The sequence below is a fragment of the Acinonyx jubatus genome, chromosome B4 (assembly GCF_027475565.1).
Source record: "Acinonyx jubatus isolate Ajub_Pintada_27869175 chromosome B4, VMU_Ajub_asm_v1.0, whole genome shotgun sequence".
NCBI classification, from domain to species: domain Eukaryota; kingdom Metazoa; phylum Chordata; class Mammalia; order Carnivora; family Felidae; genus Acinonyx; species Acinonyx jubatus.
In genome coordinates this window covers 449247-470816 of record NC_069387.1, presented here as the reverse complement: position 1 = coordinate 470816, position 21570 = coordinate 449247, and the positions used below count along the sequence as shown (strand labels likewise).

The following is a 21570-nucleotide window of genomic DNA, read 5'->3' as shown; positions in this document are numbered from 1 at the left end:
TGGACATCTATCCCCAGCGTAGATGCCTACAGTTTCCTGTTGGCTAAGCTATTGGGAGCCGGGTAGACTGGGGGCCTTTCTGCTTGGCCCATGTGAATAAAGTCACAAGACTCACTCTGGGCCCAGTCAGAGCCGGAACCATGTGAGGAGGGTCTGGGACAAATGTGAGCCTAGCGAGGATTTTTATGTGTCTTAGATGACTCTGTGAGGGTGGGGAGGGCCAAAATGAATGACATATGGTGCTTTCTCCTTTGAATTATAAGTACAAGGCAAACAAGACACAAAGGAGGTAACTTGCAACGTCTTAGAGTCCAGTGAGTGACCCGCTCGTCACTGAGACCATGCTGAATGCCTCTTTCCTTCTCTTACAGGTGACATCACCCAAAAAGGATATGAAAAGAAGAGGTCAAAACTAATTGGAGCCTACCTGCCCCAGCCTCCGAGTACGTACCTTCCATGAGTACATAAAGCGTCTAATTTTAAGAGTTAAGTGTGACATGAGAGAGAAACTGCTGAGTGCAGACCCTTCCTCTAGCCCAACTTGCACGAAAGTCACACTTCTGATGTGCGGGCCACGTCAAACTCTTCTGTGTGGTTGCTCATGTTTCGTGGATACAGGGGGGCACACGTGACTTTTCTATAAATGTGTGCAATAAATTTAGTAGGTATTTTATCAAGAATATGTTGATTACTCTAAAATGCTTATTGTAATCATAAAAATACGAACATTATGATGTAAACATAACTTTTGGTTTAGTGAGTTAAAAATTATTGCTATTGATTATAGTTTATATTAAGCCAAGGTTTTTGTTGGTGTCACAGGGGGGCAGATCTAGAATCTAGAAACTGAATAACATCCTGCCTGGGATTATGAAATGGTAAAGGTTGGGTGTGTTCTGAAATGTGATTGTAAAATGCTGCAGATCTTCCCCTGAAGTACAAAGTCTGTTTCACTCAGGTGTTTCCTGTGCGGAGGTTTGTAGAATCTCTGTGCACTTGAGATGCATTCTGCACATTTCAGGGAAAAGAAAATGCTACCAGGCTGGAGTTCCAATACGTTAGTTCTGATGGAGGTGTGGTTCAGTCAGAGGTGACCTTGAAAATCGGCTAGGCTTTAGGAATGGTTCCAGGCTGACCCAAGTCCTCAAGAATAAAGCATAGCAACCTAAATCTCGAAGGTGCTTCCTGAACTCCTAGTTTTCACTGTTGAAACAACCTGTGTAAAGCCCAGTGAGAGGTTCAGATCTGCAGGTGCACACAGCGTACAGACCCCCGCTCTGCCCCTCTGCTCTCCAGGCTATGACATGTCCAGCTGGTGTTCCGTTAGCTTGGCAAGGGGCGCGTCCCACAGAGCACGTTCCAGGGAACTGAATTCGTGTGTTGAGTCTCCATTGTGTTTGTAGTTTTGTTTTGATTCTGTGTATTTTTCTTTCCTTCCTTGATACTTAAGAAGATGATGTAAAGGTGGGCGTGTTGTGTTGGCCTGACTTAGCCGATGGGCTGGATTTTCCTGTTGTCTGGCTCATGGAAGGAAGAAGCTCGGTTCTATTCAGTGAATTAAAAACGAATCCGATTTCTGGCTGGCTGACACCCATGTGTGAGAGGCTTTCACAGTAGATGTGGGCAGATGGCCAGACGGTTTTCTAACAGAACCGCCAAGCTGTTGGCCGTTTCCTTGGCCCGTCCTTGTGAATTCCTTTCTGCAGGAGGTGCCTCCACGTTTTGGAGGAGGGCTGCTCGGGGACAGATGTGGGCTCTTGACATTGTTGGGTTTTAATTCCTGTGACGGTGCCGCCCGTCCCCAGAAGGCATTCTTGAGCCGCGGTGGTGCAGAGGACCTGGTTGACCCGTGTTGGCTGGGCGTTGAGGGTGGCCCTGTGTCGCGTGGTCCTTTGGTGTTCTTTGTGCCGTTCTGCATGGGGTCGGCAGCTCTGCTCAGTGCTGTAACAAATTTTAAAAAAACTAAAGTTTGCATTAATTAGTTTTTTTCAACTTGTTACAGCAGCGAATGGAGCTGCCGTGGTCCGGTGTAGACTGCAGCACAGTGAAGGAGCCCCGGGAAGAGCGCTGCACTCCGGCAACATCGGGGTGTGTGACATCCGAGAAGCCGCGGTCAGAGAGCGGGCGGCCAGCACCGCGGGGAACCGGCCGCTGTTTTACTTTCGCTTCGGTGAGCGCACTCCACTGAGACCCGGAGGGGGGCCTCCGGGGCCGGCCTCCCCCTGCCGCCGCCGTGCACACCCAGCGTGGGAGACCGGAGCCGCGTGCAGGCTCAGGCGGGGCTCCGGGCTTGAGCCCCAGCCTCCAGGCGAGCTCTTGTGACTCAGCCAGGGCCCCACCGCCCCTCGGTCACAGAGCTTGTCACGATCCCCGGACCCTGATTGTCCCGCTGCCTCAGGGCCCAGTTCTGAGTCTTTCCTGTGAAAATATAATGCCGTGTTTTACGATCCTATTTTCGCAGTTGGAGCACCATTTACAAAACACTAGAGAAAGAAGAATGCGTGACAAATCATAAAATTCTAGTTGAAATGGTTGGTCCTCCGCCACCCTATGTCCCTGGCCTCAGCGAGGGTGTGCTGGGCCATTCTGGCCCTGAGCTCTGCTTGGGGGCGAGTTTGCCCTGCAGCACCGTCAGGTTTCCAGGGGCACCATGCCACTGGGAAATAGGAAAACCCAGCCAGTGATCCTTGAGTATATACTCAGAGGTAATGGGCCTATTCAGAGGCCGGAGTTACTTCAGTGGGCAATATTTTGAATATGAGAAGCCCCAAATTTGAGTTCAGTGCATCTTTTAGTAGAAAAAGAAAACAAACGTTTGTAAGCTTTAAGTTTACCCTTAGGGGTTAATCCCAAATAAAAGCCATTATTTGAAAATCAGGAAGAAATAGAGAAATTTAGTGTTGCGTTGGCCCTAGGGTCTCAGAAGAGGCCTTGGCTGTGGCTCCTGCCCCTCTTCTCTGGACCAGCTTGGGGACAGAGGCGGGGAGTGGGTGGAGGAGTTGGCTCTAGCTGCGGGGCCCACATCACGGTTTACGTAAGCCGCGGGCGCCTGACCACAACGTGGGGAGGCAGCACCTGTCTGGGGCCGCTGCTCTGGGTGCCTGGGTCCCCCACCTCCCATGCCCCCAGGGAAGGGAAGGCAGGTCCCCCCATGGTTCTAAGCTCGGGAGACCAGGTTCCCTGTCAGTTTTGCAGTTTTCTCTGCTCATCTTTGTTTCTGAGAAACTGCTGGGGTGAGCAGTTGTTCATTATGTGGAACTTTGGGGAAGTAGCATGGAAAGAAGCAGCTTCTCAGGGTGTTATTCCTTGACGAGCTCAGTCTGAGAAGTCATTCTTTTGGGGGTAGGATCTCATGAAAAGCATGTTGTTTGTAGTGACCCTAACCCACCCTCTGCTTTTTTACAAGGGGATTTGTGTTTTGATGAAGTTTTTTTTTTTTTACACATTATTTTTACTTACCAGAGAAAATATTAACACTTCTGTAAAGTATGCTACAAATATTCCTAAGATGTGGTTTGAGACGCACAGTTCTGAATCAGAATGGCTTGTGCAGGCATCCAGTATCTGAGCCCTGGTGCCAGAGTCTGGGGACTGTGCTCCCTACACAGGCTGCTTCCTGGTCCCGTCTGCCCCGGAGACAACTGTGTTTTTGGGGAGCAGTGTTGAGCACTGCCTTAAATCCAGATGAGAAAAAGTGTGCCAGAAGCTAGAAGGAAAGACGAAAATTGTGTGTTTGATGAAGGGTCAGAAAGAATACGTTAAAGATCATTTGCAAGGAGAAAATCTTAAGACATACCCATTTGGTACTAGTGCTCCGTTATGTAGCACCTCTTTCACTCATTCCTAAACCTGATGAAACTTAAAAAACGGGAGAAAACTCCACTGTACCAGTCTCTTCAGGCATATCTTCTATCACTGAGTCTTCACGGCCCCTGTGACAAGGCCATGGGGACGTAAAGTAGTAAAATTCTGGTTACCCATAAGTAGTGAAACTTTCTCAACCAGATACAGTTCCTCTTTCTAATAACGTGTATGTTAGCTGGATTTTACTTTCCTTGGGACCGTCCGGGCATATTTCCCAGTGGTGAGTGGTTTATGTGGGTCTGGTCTACTCTGTGCCCAGCCTGCCTTTCCTTAGGTGGCTCAATTATGAGGATTTCCTGTGACTGCGTGGTTGTGGAAATCTGAGTGAATTCTGATAATGAGAACAGGGAGCTAGTTTGTCTGCTGCTTTCCTGCTCCCTGGGAATCGGCCGTGGGACCCGCATGAATGGCCCCCTCACAGGGGGGACCTCTCTCGGTTAGGTTAACGGTACCCCGTTTGCTCCTACCAGAGACGGCAGATGGCCATGCGCAGGGTGTAGCCGGGTCTGGGTCAGGAGGGCCTGGCACACGGCAGTCCCAGCTGCTCTTCAGCTCCACGCACCTTCCTGCTGCCGGACTCTGTCTGACGGTCACCCGTTTCCAAGGCCGGCTTTCTGCATGTGCCGGTGCCCCTCTGCCTGCATCTGCGCATCATTTGAAGCTCATGTCAGCTGTCACTTCTGCAAGGATCCCTGGGGTTAGAACAGGCCCCTGAACAGCATCCTACTTCTGAAATGATTACGAAGCTGTAGGTTGGTGGTGGTTCAATATGAGATGATTCCACCCCCACCAGGATGAACGAGTAGCCATCCGCACGTTACAGGCCATTTGCTGGGGGGCAGGCCACCTATACAACCACGCAGGTAGCAGGCAGGGCCCTGCCGCGTGTCCTCCTGGCCACAGACCACATGTGGCAGGGAAGCAAATGTGTCTGGCAGGTGCTGGTGCTCAGTGGGTCTTGGGGAGCCCAGCTGAGGGCAGAGCTGGCGGCCAATGTGGTGCTTAGCTCTGTACGATGCCTCGAACATCCAGACAAATGGACCTGTTAGTGCCGTAGCCGTTTCCTATCTGTGAGCACAGCTCTATTTGATTTCCAGTTTGGGTACATTTAAGTGGTAAACGGTGACACGTAGTGCTCTCCTTGTTTCCATACCTTAGTGGTTAAAGAATAACACGATTTGGGGCCTCTGCACACTAGTCAGTTGAATTGTGTCTTATTATTATCGTGAATCCTGGATTTCAGCTCAACAACCCCGGTGTTGAGAGCTTCAACTGCAGACCCACCATCCTGACGACAGGCCTGTGTGGAGGCAGCTGTATCTGAAACCCAGCTAATGGGGAGTCTGCTGGGTTTGCAGGTTTGTGAAGAAGTCTCCTGCAAGGGGCAGAGCTCCCAGCTTGTGAATTGTGCAATTTATAGTCTCACAGGAGATGAACTTTCTCGTCCTGTGTTGAAGGATATAGACCGGAGTGTTTTGCCATTGTGTTCCAGAGTCAGAGGATCAAGTGTGCCGGTGCTGTGGTCTCCCTGAGACTGGGGGCGGCCGGTTTTGGTTCTTCACACGAACAACTGCTGTGTTTCTCTGGTGCCCAGTGCACGATTTGGCCCAGGTCGTCTTTCTGTAACAGGAGTTAGAGTCTCCCAAAGTGCATCCCTCGGCCCAGACGCCATGTTTGCCTGTCCCAACCTGGGCTTCAGGGGCACAAGCCTGTCCCTGGGGGCCTGCTCAGCTGAGTCATGCTGTGCCATTTGTTGACGATGGGTGGGGTGTAAGCTGCAGGGTCAACTCCCAGAGGAAAAAAAGGGTATTTAAATCAGGTTGCCTGTCTGACTTAGCATGAATTCTTTCCAGATTGACTTGCAGTAGGAAATAAGTTTCTCTCAACTAGAGGTAAACTACCTGTGTCTTGGGGAAGCCATCCACGATCTTGATCTTGGGACACAATTTGTTGCTGTCGTTTGCTTGAGAAGTACTCTTGTTTTGTCACACACAGTTGTTGGTTTGGTCAGATGGGCTTCCCGTTATGTTTAGTAGTGGTTTACCAGCCGGGTTTTTCCTCCCCAGTTATCAGTGGTTACAGCAGCAAAGCCGCCCCTGGAGCTTGAGCAGAGCTGGTGGCAGGATCTCTGATCATTCACCCGAGCAGCTGGAGATGCGTCCCCTCTGGAACTGGCTTGTGTGGGTTTTTGCAAAGAGCATGTGAGGTGTCTGAGAAACGCACATATTTGAAGCCCTGCTCCTGACTTTGCACGCTCCGTCCTTCCTGAGCTTCTCTTACCCGATGGGCAGAGGCCGAGAGTTTGGGTGCACTTAAAACTCCCTAAAGTTCCAGATCTTCTGCACTTTTCCACATTATGATATCTAATCAAATTAAAACACATCAACAAGAATATTGTAGCAAATTCATACTGATTTTTGGCAAGGACTTCTGTTTTGAGGGGTAGAAACAACAGTGGCAGAAACATAAGACTCGGGCTGATGGTTGGGGCAGGTGTTAAGGTGACAGAATTTGTCTTTCTGTGCTGTGTTCTCATCTGAGTCAATACAAAGCAGATGTAGTAAATTTCTTACCCGTATGTGCAATGATTGTACTGGTTATTTTCTGGCAAAGGCTTGATTGCACTTGTTTTAGAAGTAAGTGCTGTTTTTTGAGAGTATAATTAGGTACTGGAAGAGTAGGGGACAACCCAGAAATTGTTCTGGTGCAGACTTGAAATCTGGAAAAGCCCTCAGCAATTTTACCACGTTCCTGAAGCAGGACCTGTGTGTGTCAGAGCCCCGTGGATGTAGCGGGCTCTGCTAGGTGCTGGGATCCACAGGCACTGTCTGCCAGGGGACAGGGCCAGAGAGGTGTCCGTTCCAGCAAGGGTCCTGGGGGATGTCACAGGTGACCGTGTCCATGTCTGCACCCCAACATGCATGGGAGCTGAGGTGGCAGCTGAGGGATTTGTCCAGTTGTGCATGTGGTAAGAGTCAGACCAGAGTCTGGATCAAGGTCTTCTGGTTTTGACTCCCATATACGTTTTTCTTCAAGTCCTCTTCTGTGTATCTTTCACGATTTCTTTTGAAAATCTGTTGAAAACCAAGATTTATCAGTGTCTTCTTTCCCTTGCTGTCTGGAAAAGTCTTGATGTTTTCTGGAACATTTGCCATCCTGAATGACCCCGTGTTGTCTACACCACAGGTCTCCTGGCCCGTGGCACATGGTGCGTCAGAGTGCTGGAGCCCCGGGGGCCATATTTCCGGGTTACCGTGGGGATTGTTGTGGTTTCTGGTGTCTGGTTGCCTGTAGTGATGATGAATTCCCTGCGTGTATTTGAGGGTCTGGAATTGGTGGGTTGTTGGCGTGACAGAACTGCATTGTCAAGAATTTTCTTCAGTGAGTCCTTTCCTTTGTTCGTCATGCGTTGGAAGTGGCGTGGCTGAAGGTCAGGGGCCTGGAGGCCGGGTCCCTCTCTCCCATCCTGGCCGCCCCTCTCCTCCCCCCCCTTAGGCTACTAGGGTTCCTTCCTCTGATGAGTCGTACTTGGCGTCCCTTTGCAACTCTCGAGGAAAACCGAAATCTCATGGTCATGGCTGAACTGAAGCCTTGCAGGAGCCTTGCGAGGACCCGCACGTGCTGTGAAAACATCCCATGTTGGTTAAGGAACATCACTGAGCCCCTCCTGCGGGCCAGGGGCCATTCGGCCCAGGGAGGAGAGGAGCCCACAGACATCCTAGCTCCTGACCGCAGCCTCCTGAGTAAGAAGACAAAGACCGCATTGTTGTCAGATGACCTCATAGCTCTCAGCGGCCTGGATTTAACTCCTGGGCAGCACTGTGTCCTGAGAAGATCACTGGTGGACGAGTAGTCTGGCAGTGAGATCATGAAGGCACTTCGTGGTGGCTTCAAGGTACCAGCTAGATTCAGCCATGTGACAAATGGCCATTGTATCAAGAGTGCAGCACCAAGCAGCACACGGCCTCTGCCACGAGGACCCAGCCACCAGCGCGTTGTTGTGAGCCTGGTGTGCTGGCGGGGTGGATCTCGAGAGGAAGAGAGAGAGTGAGTGAGATCCCTGGTGTGGGGGGGGCACCCATCTCAAGAGAAGGGGCAGCTACCCGAGAACATCCATGTGCTACTTGAAAGTGTCGTGGCTGTGTACAGATGGGAAACTGAGGCCCAGGGTCACAGTGATGGGTATCCGAGAGGATGTTGTCTCTGGTGCTCTTTCCCTCAGTTCACATGGGACCTGATGCTTAGTAAGTGCCCGGGAGATAGCTCCTCTCCATCCCTGTCATGTTTTCATTTTACCCCCTGAGATTTGTGTGTTTCTGGAGGGTTACCCCACCTCCCATGAGACGGCTCACCTTCCAGTGACGTCTCTCAGATCCGACTCACGCATCCTGTTGTAGGCACTCTGGTTGGTCTGTGCTTTTCCTGAGATCTGGTTTCCAGTTGTGGTGTGAACATGGGCCCTCGGCTAGCTGTGTGCTGAGCTCTGTGTGTTTGAGTAATGGTTCGTGTACTCACTTTATGGAATTCAACAGGAAGGACCCTCAGTTACTACCTCTGGGTCCTCCTGTGGTGACACGTTGGAAATTCTGATTTCAGTTGCAGATTTGACTGATGGCTTCTTCCCATCAGAACATACCTTGACGGTACTTCAGATTTCATTCGCAGTGAGGTCAGATTAAAATTAATGGTGGGTATGCACATGCTACGCTAATATTTTAGTTTGTTTTAAGTGCTCTGTTGCCAGTGACCTGTTGAAGCTGTTTTTCTTTTATCAAAATAACTCATTCCTCTTAAAACTTGTAAGCTGTGAACTTCAGCCTGTGAAGCCTGTAAACGTGCACAGTGTTTGCATGCGAAATTGGTTGAAGACAGATGTGCACCTCTGTGGACAGGCGGGCACTGGTCTGTGTCCCGTGACTGCATTTCCCAGAAGTACGTGGCCACCTGGGGACCCGAGCGGGGTGAAAGTTAATTCCAGGAAGCGTGTTTGAATGCACTAGGTCTGTGGCATGGCTGAAATTGAACGCCAGACTTGGATATATGCATAAATCAGGCACTGTTTGACCTCAGCGGCTTGAATATGCACATTTAGCTCTGCTTCCTGGAATTGCACTAAGATGTCTGTAAACGGATGAAGTGTCATCCACAGGACGAAAGAGTGGGCGAGTCCATGACAGGGTTTTATGATCTCTGGGGTTGATGACGAGGGTGCCAAGTTTAGCAGGGGGGAGGAAGTGACAAGTGACGGCGCTGGTTTCACGGGCACCATGAGGGAGGGGGGGGGTAGGCTTAGCGCCTTGGAACCAGGTGGTGCGCGTCTTCCCCGCTCCCCCAGAGATGTTCGTTCTCTGGAGAAATGGAACTGAGAACCTCTGGAGTTGGCGTACCAGGCGGTGCCGAACTGGAGCATGTGCCCTGGAGGGTGAGAACAGCTTCAGCCCCAAATGACAAATGCTTCTGTGTTGACAGGTGTCTCACAAGACGGGGGACTGGGGAGGGCTCTTCTTTGGGTAAATGGAACAGCCTAGATAAAAGATCTGCTGCAGGTAGATACGGTGATAACCTCACCACAGAAGACACAGGCTTGCAACTCCTTTGGTGGCAGGAAAGAAAAAATTGTGGAAGTAGAGGAGAAAAGAAAAAAACAGATTTTTTGTAAAGAATATACCATCAGAATGGCATGTAACTTAAGAACAATACTTGAGAGGTAATAATGCATGTAACTTAAAATTTTTTTTTTTAATTTTTGAGAGAGAGAGAGAGAGAGAATGTGAGCGGGCCGGGGGGAGGGGGGTTGGAGAGGCAGAGAGAGAGGGAGACAAGGAATCTGAAGCAGGCTCCAGACTCTCAGCTGTCAGCACAGAGCCTGATGTGGGGCTTGAATTCAAGAACCACAAGATCATGACCTGAGCTGAAGTTGGAGGCTTAACCGACTGAGCCACCCAGGCGCTCCCACGTAACTTTTAAGTAAATCTATTTATACACGTTTTCAAGATTTCAAATTTATACATGATCTTGCTTAGTCTTCTAGGCGAAAGCAAGTTCTGGGAGGCAGGAGTGCTCCCTGGTGGTTATACAGCAGGTGTGGACCAGCCAGCTGGGGTTAGAACAGGAGGGGATCCACCAGGAGGGTCTCTAAGGAAAAAGAAAATCAAACTAAGACTGTTACCAGGTTATCAGTGATTGCCCTCAGTGAGGAATGCATTGGAAAGATTTTTTCATTTCTGTTGGGATATTTTGAAGGATTTAACAAGTACATTGAAAACCAAGATGATGGAGCCCAAAGATAGATATTAACCGCAGAATAATAAAAGCACGTAAGATTAGAAGGGTATTTGCAGCACACTACTGACTCATGATCCTAATAATGGTGTAGTGACGGCTACACTGGTGTGAAGAAGTCATGTATTGTCTAAAATGGGTAATTAAGAGGGATTGTTAAAACCATGCTTATAAATATGGATGTAAATGCTAAGTGACCAATTTTCATTATGACTTAATAGTACTCCTTGATGTCATAAATTCTGTGTATCTCTTTAATGAGAATCCAGAGTAGCTTTTTTAGAAAGATGATTTGTGGACTACAACTGGATGAGGTTTGGTAGCTGTGAATTGTTGTGTCGTCAAGAAGTGTCAATACGCCTGCTAGACGAGGAGCTCACAGAACCTCACCAGGCGACTGTGGGCTGGGGTGCTTACGCAGTTCACCGAGTACAGTTAGTCCGTAGTGAGGTTAACCTAACCTGTCATCTACCACAAACATGCCACCAGGAATTAAGGTGCAGAGGGGTGTGCAAGTCTTGATATCAGGGTTGTGAGTTCAAGACTCACATTGGGTGCAGATCCTACTTCAAGAAAAAAGAATTGGGGTGCAGAAATCACCAGCATGAGAGAAGTATTAAATCCCTGATGGAAATAACTCTCGCGGAGCCATCGTGGAAAACCATAAATAGTTTCTGATAAAGCTGCCGTCTCTGGTTTACTTTCTCTGCCAGGTTTTGCCTGGTCCTTTTCTGAAGAAGCAACAATTACTGTTTGCGCAGTGCTCAGAATGTCTTTACTTCTGAACTGTAATGATGAAATATTTCCCGTCAACTTACTTAGTTTTATCTAGACTGTGCTTCTTGCTGCTCTAGTTCCGAAGTCCAACAGGTATCATGGTTGCCAGATTTAGGTCAGCTTTTGACAGATACCTATCAAGTCGTTTTTATCTGACCATTTTATCATTTTAGGTAATTCATCAAAGCCATATTGAAATAAAAAATTTTCAGCTATTCACATCAAATGGAATAAGGTTTCAGAGTTAGAAATTTTGAATGAGCAAAGATGAAAGTTTATGCTCAATCCTGGTACCTGAATTGTGGTGTTGATACCCTATAAAATTTATTTCGTAGGTAACTTAATGATCAATGTGATTTTACATTTCCTTGAGAATTAACATAACCCTTCCTGTAGGTGTCTTACATAAAGAAAAGCACAACTTGATTTGTTGGGCTCTAGTTTTCTTACCCATGTTCTAGAGACTTGAGTCTCTTCACATGACCTAATAGACATTTGTGCTGTGAGGGGGGCTGTGCTGGTGTCTGAAGGCTGTAGTGTCGGGGTATGAGCCCCTGCCCAGGACGCTTCTCCCTTTCCTGTCCCTTGTCCCCAACCTTCCCCACCCCGGCCATGCCCTTGTGAGCTCTAGCTTGGCTGTAGGCATGCAGTGAGTCAGGGCTTTATTCTTCCGAATGATTTACTCTGCAAAGTGGATGAACGTTGGCTGCCAAGTAAAGCCTATCTTTCTTTACTGTTTCCCTTAACCCAGGGGTGGATCAAGCTTTGCCTCCTGAGCGCCGGGCTCCAGTCACTCCTGCCTCTTCCACTCGCTATCACCGCCGAAGGTCCTCAGGGTCACGAGATGAGCGCTATCGGTCGGGTAAGGCACCATGCGGCCGTGAGGTCACTGACCCCCTAGTCTGTGATGTGATGCTGAAATGCATGGGTGGGTGGGTGCATGTCTGCAGCAGCTGTGTGGTGATGAGGCAGAGGTGCGGTGTGTTTGAATGTCCTTTGGTTGGTTGTGTGATCATAGCTGGTGACATTCTACCTCATAAACAAATATACCCTCAGGGGTACACATTAAAACTCAGTAAACAGTGACTCTTTTCACATTCTTAGAGATACTGTCTGCTATTTAGAAATTAGTGACAATTGAACAGTAATCTCCCGGGAGACAAATTTTGCAGTTTGGTTTTTATTATCTTGGTTCCTAGTATAATTTTTCATTTTAACCTCAGGATTTGTTTTTCAAAAAAGTAGTTTTCAAAAAAGAAAATTCTTAAACTTTTCTATGTTCTCTGTTACTTCTTTTGTGTTTTATGGTGCTGTGTCTTAGTAATTCCGTTCTGTTGGAGCCATCACCTGGATTTGGCTGGCTTGCATTTCTTTCATTAATTTAGCATCAGGAAACTTGCACAGTGATGAATTTTTTAATTATGTTTTGAGAGATTTTTTTCCTGACACCTACACTCCAGTTGCTTTTCCCTGCTTCCCTCACTACAGTTTTTAAGGAAAATTGTCAGTAAGTGTCATTATTCAGGCCACATGTGGATTGCTAATGACAGCAGTTAAAAGATCATGTTTCTGCTTTACTTTCTATTTAGCAGAGCGCTTTCACAGGCTCTGTCTCCTGTGGTTTTTATAACCAACAGGTGACTTACTTATTGCGCCTTCATGTTGCAGACAAGGAATCCGAGGATACGGCACGAGGCAGCTCAGGCAGTTCACCCTAGGGCTGGGCTGGTCGACCACATAAGGGTCTCGGTTCTGTTTCACGCTTCCTCCCAGGAGTGGGGGTGACAGGACGAACCCCCACCCCCCACCCTTTCCTGTACAGAGCTGTCTCCCTGACATCTTGGCTGTGCTCCTTCCCAGGAGGGAGGAAGAGGTAGGGCAGATCTTAGGGTATCACTGGTCACCATCTGCGGAAGAAGAGTGGGCTTGAAAGGCAGCCAATGCTGAGGGCCGCCCCTTTGCCACACACCCCCAGGACGCCTGGATGTGGGGACAGTGTGGGGATGGAATGAAGCGGGAGCTGGTTCTCAACCCCACCTTCTGTTTTCCAGAGATGTGTGAACAGCCAGCATGTGTCAGGAACCCATCCTCATTCTGGTGTCCCAGGCCTCTTTCAGATAGCCGGGAGGGTGGAGGCAGGCACACACGGGCCGTCAGCTTTCTGTGAAATGCTTCAGCTACCTCACTGTCTTAATGCTACTATGTTAGTATTGTATGTGTGTATACAATACGGTACAAGTCATGTGTACAGTAAACACAAGTAGGTTCACATAAACATACACATAGTCACATATAGGGGAGACTCACAGGTATAGACACCCACGTAGACACAGTCACATATACAGTAGACACACAAGTACTGACACATATAGATGCATACAAAGTCACACGTACGTACAGTGGACACAGGTACATACATAGACACACACTCATACACACACCAATGTACACATAACCCCACCAAGTAAATACATATGTAGATACACGTGTAAACACAGACGCATGTAGACACATAGGTACACAGCACACATGTAGACCCACAAACGTAACCACATAGGTACACACACAGATACAGACACACAGGTGCATATGTAGACCCATAGACACACATGTGTAGGTACATGTGTAGATCTGTACACAGACACACACATGTAGACACACGTGGACACCGACACGCACAGACACATGTGGATGTGTAGACATGTACATGTAGACACACGTTTACTATCACCGGTATCTTCAGTTCTCACAGAGACTAGGTAAGTGTTCTTTTTTCCATCTTCTAGATGAGAAACTAGAAGTTCAGGGAGGTATGTGATTGTTAATGATAGCCCAGTGAATAGCTCATCAAAACGGTGCAAGTCTAGCTTTGTCTGGTCTGTTATCTGGCTTCTTACCACATAGCAGACTGCAACTTGTCTTGTTCTCCAGGCTCTAACTTTCTGTGTTAAATTTTTTTTTTAATTGGAAATTAAGACATAGCACAGTCTATTTCCTGTGTTACCTCTGTTTCCTAATGAGGAGGAGTGGGGAAGATAACCCTAAGTTTACCTGGCATTTGCTAAGGTATATTTTGCTAATCCTCCTGGCTATTATTGTAGGAGACAGGAGAGGTGCTGCTTGCCTCATTGTTTTTCTTTTCAAAGAGAAAAGAAAACCTCTGTCGTTGAGAGACGTTGACAAAGTACGAAACGGTGCTGGAGCTGCCTTGGCCTCAGGTGCATTTCCATGAGCCTGTGTAGGGAGAGTGGAGTAGATGTGGGAGGGAAGCGTGGGTGGAGGGTGGTAGTGGAGGAAACTGCACCTGTCTCCATCCGGGCCACCTGGAGCCCTCCTTCGGAATCTCTGCTCACATCAGACAGCATCCCCATGAGGTGGTGTAACACCTGCTGTGCTTGGTGTCTGCCCTTTCCAGTTAGAACCCAGACTCGGGGATGAGCTCAGAGCTCAGCCTGCTTTGGGCAAAGGAGCTCACAGTCCAAGGGAAGAGCTGGACCAGTGACCTAGTGTTAGCTGGTGACACTCCTCTGCTCTGTATTCCGGTAGCTTCCGTCGGTCTGAGAGTAAGACTCGCATCTACCGTCTGTGTGGTCTGGGTTCCCGTTATTCCCTGGTCTTTCATATCATCCTCCTCCCACAGCTTTGCTGGCTTCTGGATGTTTCTTGAGCACCTGATTGCTATGGGGCCTTTTGCTTCCTGCTCCTGCTGCCTAGAACGTTCTCTCATGTATATACATTGCTTGTTACCTTTCCATCAGATCTGTGCTCAAGGGTTACTGCTTTTGTGAGGCATTCCCTGACCACCCTGTTAAAATGGTAAGACACGGTATCACCTTGTGTGTAGTCCCTACCCTTCCCCTCCTGATTTCATGTGTGTCCATTGAGTTACCAACCCCAGCACTATCAGCCATCTGTCTTCCTGCCTACCTGCCTGTCATCTGTCCATCTATCTGTCATTTTGCTACCTATGGTAGTAATCCATATACCAATTTATCCACCTGTCTGTCTACCGTGGGAATGTAAGGCTCACAAAGACCAGGGTCTTTCTTGTTTATTCATGTATGGCAAGCATCGAAAGTGGTGCCTAGTTGATAGTTCTGGAAGGAAGGAAGGTGAAGGAGCATAGCACATTTGGGGAAAAGCAAGAAGTTAGGTGGGATGGCCAGATTTTAAGATCTGTTGTGTACTGTGCCTGAGAACTTAGACGTTATATTGAAGATGACAGGGTACTCCTTGAAGATTTTATGCAAAGGCACAAGAGGAGAGGATTTCGGGTTTGGGAAGGACTTTGGCAGCTTTATGGCCTATGGATTGCACGTAGAGGAATTGGAAAAACTCTGAGATTGATGCACGTTTAGGAGAGGCATCCATGCCAGTGAGATCTGACATCTGTTTAGAAGGTGACAGCAACAGGACCTTGAGGCTGGGTCAGCATGGGGGCACGTGAGGTGGGAATTCCTGGTGACTGGTGCCCTCCAGCTGTGTGGGTGATGGTCTCCAGTTCCTCTTTAGAGGATTAAGGTTTTTGTAAGTTAAAGATGGTGGGATTTGTCCTGCTGTTCACTGTGTAAAGAATACTATGAAAATGTTATTCCTTATAGACTTCTAATTTTTTAAAATTCATACTACTGTCAATTTTGAATAAATAATAACTGCTTAATTTACGTATAGGGGAAACCTATCCAGAAGCTCTTCGCATGTGCTTGTGAATCTCAGCGGGGTTTCATCAGGACTGTCATCTCCTATGACCCACACAGAGCACCTCCCCAGTGTCTCGTGGTGGCCACCCTGGAGGAGTGCTCGTGAGGGCTCGTGGGTCACTGTTCAGCCCATTTGATGGTCTCACTCATGACCTTATTCTCTATTTCCTGTTGTTAAAATAGACTAGTCATGAGTTTTCTTAATTTAGACATTTCACTAATACACTGTAAGTTACTTTCTCTTACAGTATATATTCACATATCATTTTTTAAAATATGATGTGAAACTTTAAGAGCTTATTGTAGTCTATGGCCAGTGTACAGGTGTCAGGATTTTCTGGTTTGTTTTTTCCTGAGCCAGCATGGAAGATTTAAGAGACTCAAAAGAAAAAGTTTTGTGGCCCTCAGGAGATTTTGTTTTCTAAAATTCTTAGACCACTCAGTTTGCAGCAGAGGTACTTTGGATGCTTTAGTGATCAAATGACATCAACCAAGAAGTAATTCTATTATCTCATTGATAATTGCCCTAATTAACACTCAATCCAGTCAACCATATAGCCTCAAATTTAATCTCTCTTGGCTATACTTTTCCATTTCATTTCCAAACCCATGGTCTTCCATTGTAATGAAGTCCTACTGGAGTTCTTTATAGTAGTGTGTACCTTTCTCTTTTTAAAATAACTTTATTTGGAAACTTAAATTTGTTTTGGAAAGTGAATGAATGCATGAATGAACAAACAGGCATTTCCTGAGTACCTAGAAAATGTCAAACTCTGTATTAGGAACTCTGTTACTCTTACTGAATAAGTCTAGGTTGGAGCTTAAAGGGAGTTTAGCTGTTTTTTTACACCCTTTTCCCCCAACCAGGAGTCCTAGAAAAAACTTGGAAGATTTGTGTTGTTTCTATTCCTACCAGGACCAACTAGGATACCTTAAAATAAACATGGAGCATACAGTTTCCTACTATAGCATGTTTAAAACGATGGTTTTGTGTCTTGGTGAGCTGACACACAGCTTTAAGAAGCACATCCCAGTTCATATGTGTGCCTGGACCAGAGAGGTTGCCTTCCAGGGGCCCGACACTCCGGGTGGAACACCACAGAGCCCTGTCTCCCTCCTGCGCAGCAGACTGAGACAGGTCCAGGGACCCAGGGGGACCCCCACCCTCCAGGGACATCTGTGAGGTCAGACTGTTGCCAGAGTAACACTGTCACATGATCTGCTGTGTCCACACCCATCCCCTCCTGGTCGTACTTGGATTTTCCTGAGGCTGCTGGACACGTGCTGCGTTCTGACAGTTGGTGCAGATGGTGATTGTGAAATCTCACATTTTAAAAAGTTTTTCAGTTTACTTTCTACTACAGTAAACATCAAGACGTCAGTCCTATAAACAAAAGCTTTTAAAATGTTTTCGCCCCTTTTTAACAGTTTAAAAAACATCCTTTGGGTCTAAGAGTTTGAGAACCACTGCTATGTGGTAAAAATGAAATTCCTCTTTCAAACTTGAGAGAGGATATGAGCTACAAACTTCCACGTGCGAACCCCTTCCCGAGGCTGGCTCTGCGCTGCCGACGGTTCACAGTCTGACTTACTCCAGCGATCAGTTGCCGGTGTCCTGGCACCCGTTCAACACGTGTGCTGACACTTTCGCGTGCTGCGCTTTTGCTGTGCACTGTCGGTGAGCCAAGAATACAGAACACGCTGTGTTTGCCTCCACAGAGTGTGTTTACCCCGTAGTGAGTCCTTCCTTGACATTACAGTTTAATTTCCTACATGGAGAAGGTCTTCCTTCTCTAGTCAGCTTGAATTCACTGATTTTAACATGCTTCCTGACGCTGAGATCCGATTCTGTCTGAAATAAGTTTTTTCATTACTTAGTAAAATCAGGACATGTTTTGCACAGCAGAGTAAGAGTAGAAGGCACTAAATCAGACCGCATACCTGGTTCGGTATTCCCCGTGAAAGACAGGCCCAGCTGTGTCCAGCTGCACCACACAGTGTGGTGGCCAGTACCCACATGGGACCTCTTACGTTTAAGTTAATTAAAATGAAAATTCTGTTCTTCTGCTTCGCCAGCCGTATTTAAGACCAGCGGCTGCTGCACCGGGCAGTGCAGGCGTAGAAAACTGCCACAGCAGAAGGTGTCATCCCACGGAGCCGCGCTAGAACCACGGCTGTGAGAGACTTGGAAGATGGAAGACGTGGTTGGAGACAGACCATAAAGGCCTATTTGTCCAAAACTAATGAAAACGAACTCATTTTTGATGTCTGGGCCTAGTCATGTAAACAGAAAATGACAGTCAGATTTGCATGTTGGAAATGTCCGTGTGTAGCAGGTAGTGTGGGATAGGTTGGTTGAAGTGGAGTGGGTTCCTGTCTGAAAGCAGGGAGACGTTAAGAGGCTATTGTAGTTCAGGTGAAAGAATAGTCAAAATTTGTCGGGTACAGCGAAGTGTTACCTAGAAATTGATAGCCTAAAATATTTACATTAGGTAATATGAAATCCTGGAAAGTGAAGAAATAAGGATTTAACTTAAGTTGGAAAAGGAAGATTGAGTAAGTCCCGGAGAAATGAGAAATAACAGTAAAATGGAGTGGAGGAGACAGTTTCGGCTTCCATGGCAGCATGGACACTTCACACGGATCTGTGCAAGAAAGAAGCTTAGCAAATGGAAAACCAGCACCCCCTGTTTGGTCTGTCAGCAAAATGAAGTCACAGGGAGAACTAGGGGTGGGCCTTGGAAGCAGAGAGATGGACAACCTGGAAAGAATGGAAGGGCAATGCTAGAAGTCAGAGACAACTGTAACAGAGATGATGAATGGGCTCATCAGTAGACCGCAAGTGGCGGGGTCAGAAATTCAGATCTACATGAAGGAAGAATGTTAGAGAAGGGTTACGTGAAGATGAAATAGAATCTGTTATTTTTATACATCTTAATCTTACAGATTAAGGTTTGTTCAGAGTAATAATAGGAACAATGCACTGGGTACAAATGCATGAGTGACATGAATGGTAGTGATGTTATAGGAGGCAGGAGGGAGGAATTGAGAGTACTCTGTTATAAAACATCTGTACTACCCTTGAAGTCTTACAGTGCTATTTGAAAGCGGACTTGGGTTATTTATAAATGCATACTGTGAATTTAAGGGCAACTACGTAATAAAGTAAAAAAAAAAAAGAAGTATAATTGATGTGCCCAGAGAGGAGTAAAAGTCAGATCATAGACAACATTCAATTAAAACTGGAAAGGGCAGAAAAAGAGTAGAAGACAAAGAATAAGTGCAATAAATAGGTAAGAGCAACAACCTGTTAAACAGTAACCCAAACATACAAATCGCTGTAAATGTCATTGACCTACCTGCTCCACTTACACCTTCAGAGTAGACAAACCCACTGTATGTGGTCTATAAGAAATGCCCTTTAAATATAAAGACCTAGGTTAGAAGTGAGGACACGGAGAAAGATACACCATGCTAACACTGATATTTTTTTAATATTTGTTTATATTTGAGAGAGTACGAGTGGGGGAGGGGCAGAGAGAGAGAGGGAGACAAGGAATCCGAAGCAGGCTCCAGGCTCTGAGCTGTCAGCACAGAGCCCGACGCGGGGCTCAAACTCACGAGATGTGAGATCGTGACCTGAGCCGAGGTCGGACACCCAACTGACTGAGCAACCCAGGTGCTCTGCATGCTAACACTAATTTTTAAAAAAGCTGGAATAGCTACATTTTCTTATGGAGCTGACTTAAGAGCAAGAAAAGTTATCAGGGATTACATGTGATAAAGGAGTTGATTCTCTAAGAAGACATAGTTCTTAATGTATACCTGCCTTACTAAAATACCACGATACATGAGGCAGGAACCATAAGTCTGCAGGCATATATAGACAAACCCATGGCTACAGTGAAGACTTCAGCATCTCTGTATCTGGGTGGACAGACCCGACAGGCAGCAGTTCAGTGAGGACATGGTTGAACTGAAGAGTTCAGTGGGATCAGCTGCATTTGATTGAAGTTTGGAGTGTGTTCCATGCAACAACAGCAGAGTACGCATCCCCAAGCTCACACGAAACAGTCACCAAAATAGACCACGTTCTGGGCCATACAATACACCTTAAATGGAAGGGAACAGGAATAAAAATATTCTCGCAGACCACAGTGGACTTATCCTAAAAATTTCTGACCCATAACTGGAGAACTCCCACTTTCTTGGAGAGTAGACAGCACTTTTCTGAATAATACACAGATCAAAGAAGCCTAAGAAATTTGTAAAATACTTTGAACTAAAAAAGAGAAAATAAAAGTGATCAAAATTTGCGGGATGCAACAAAACTCATGATCTCACAGTCCGTGAGTTTGAGCCCCACGTCGGGCTCTGTGCTGACAGCTCGGAGCCTGGAGCCTGCTTCTGATTCTGTGTCTCCCTCTCTCTCTGCCCCTCCCCTGATCATGCTCTCTCTCTCTCTGTCTCAGAAATAAACATTAAAAAAAAAGAAAAATAGTAAAACTTAAGAGATAATGCAATTGAAAAGCAAGAAAATCAAAGAAGACAAAAACTGGTTCTTTGAAAAGATCAATAAAAATAAACTAGGTTAACTAAAAAGAACTAGAGAAGATAAAAATTACTAATACCAGAAATGAAAAACTGATTATTACTACTTTTAGTAGGAATAAAGGACAATAAAGGATGATGAAGGAATATTATGAGCAACCCTGCGTCCACAGATTTGATTATGTAGGTGAAATGGACCCATTCCTTGAAATACACAATCTGTCAACAGTCACACGAGAAGAAATGGGCAATCTGAATAAGGCTGTGTCTATTTAAAAAATGAGTAATCAATTTCCAAAGCAAAGCACCAGGCTCAGATGGGTTACTAGTGAATTTTACCAAACATCTAAGGAAGAGATTGTATCCATTTTTACATTCAGTTCCTATAGATAAAAGTAGAGGGAATGCTTCCTTATCGTTCTGTGAGACCAGCATTTAACGTGATACCAAAAACTGTAACAAAAGCATTACAAGAAAGGGAAACTACAGGTTAGTATCTCTCCTGGAAAGGAAAACTGCAGGCTGTCTCTCATGAATATATAAATTTCTGCAACAAAATAGCAAATAAAATGCAATAATGTATAAAAACTATATACCATTACCAAGTGGGATTTATTCCAGGTATGCAAGGCTGATTTAATGTTTGGAAATTAACGTAATTCATCATATCAGCAAACTAAGGACAACAACCCATATGACTCTACCAATAGATACAGGAAAAGCATTTGACAAAATCTAACAACTGTTCATGCTTAAAAACTCCCTGCAAACTAGGAACTCAGGGGACCCTCCTCAATTTGATAAAGAACATCTAAAAAAAATTACAGTTAACATCATACTAAGTGATTTACCACCAAGTCAGGAGCAAGGCAAGGATGTCCCCTCTCGCTGTTCCTTTTCAATATTGTCCTGGAAGTCCTAGCTAATGCCAATAGGACAGTAAAAGGGAATCAAAAGTATATCCCAAGAATCAAGAATAAATCTGGAAGTAATAAGTGATTACAACAAAGTTGCAGGATATAAGGTTAACATACAGAAACCAATCGCTTTCTTATATATCAGCAACAAATAATCGGAATTTGAAATTCAAAGGCAATGTCATTTACATCAGCCCCCCCCCCCCAAAATAAAATACTTGGATGGAATTTAAAAATGTACGGGGCCTACATGAGGAAAATGATAGAAGTGATAAAAGAAATCCTAACTAAATAAACGGAGAGAGATTCCATGTACGTGGATAGGAAGATTCAATATTATCAAGATGTCAGTTCTTCCCAATTTGATGCATAGATTCAGTACAGTTCTGGCCCAAATCCCAGCAAGTTATTTTGTGAATATCAACAAGTCAATTCTAAAGTTTACATGGAAAGGCAGAAGACCCTAAATAATAGTCAAC

At 46.2% G+C, this 21570-nt stretch overlaps 1 protein-coding gene and 1 long non-coding RNA gene across 11 annotated transcripts in view; both read left to right on the top strand.

Moving 5' to 3' along the window:
• DIP2C (disco interacting protein 2 homolog C) overlaps positions 1 to 21570 on the top strand; it is a 408190-nt gene that overhangs the window by 200063 nt on the left and 186557 nt on the right. For 5 of the 10 annotated variants that reach the window (XM_053225174.1, XM_053225166.1, XM_053225165.1 and 2 more), the window contains exons 2-4: positions 372 to 443; positions 2003 to 2170; positions 11675 to 11785. In XM_053225174.1, the coding sequence (XP_053081149.1) occupies positions 372 to 443; positions 2003 to 2170; positions 11675 to 11785 (351 nt within the window). The remainder of the gene's footprint in view (positions 1 to 371; positions 444 to 2002; positions 2171 to 11674; positions 11786 to 21570) is intronic. The other 5 variants (XM_053225170.1, XM_053225171.1, XM_053225169.1 and 2 more) reach the window with 2 other exon arrangements.
• LOC113603556 (uncharacterized) lies at positions 11792 to 21291 on the top strand. The gene is made up of 2 exons (XR_003425138.2): positions 11792 to 17301; positions 17700 to 21291. It is a non-coding gene; the product is annotated as an uncharacterized LOC113603556 (long non-coding RNA).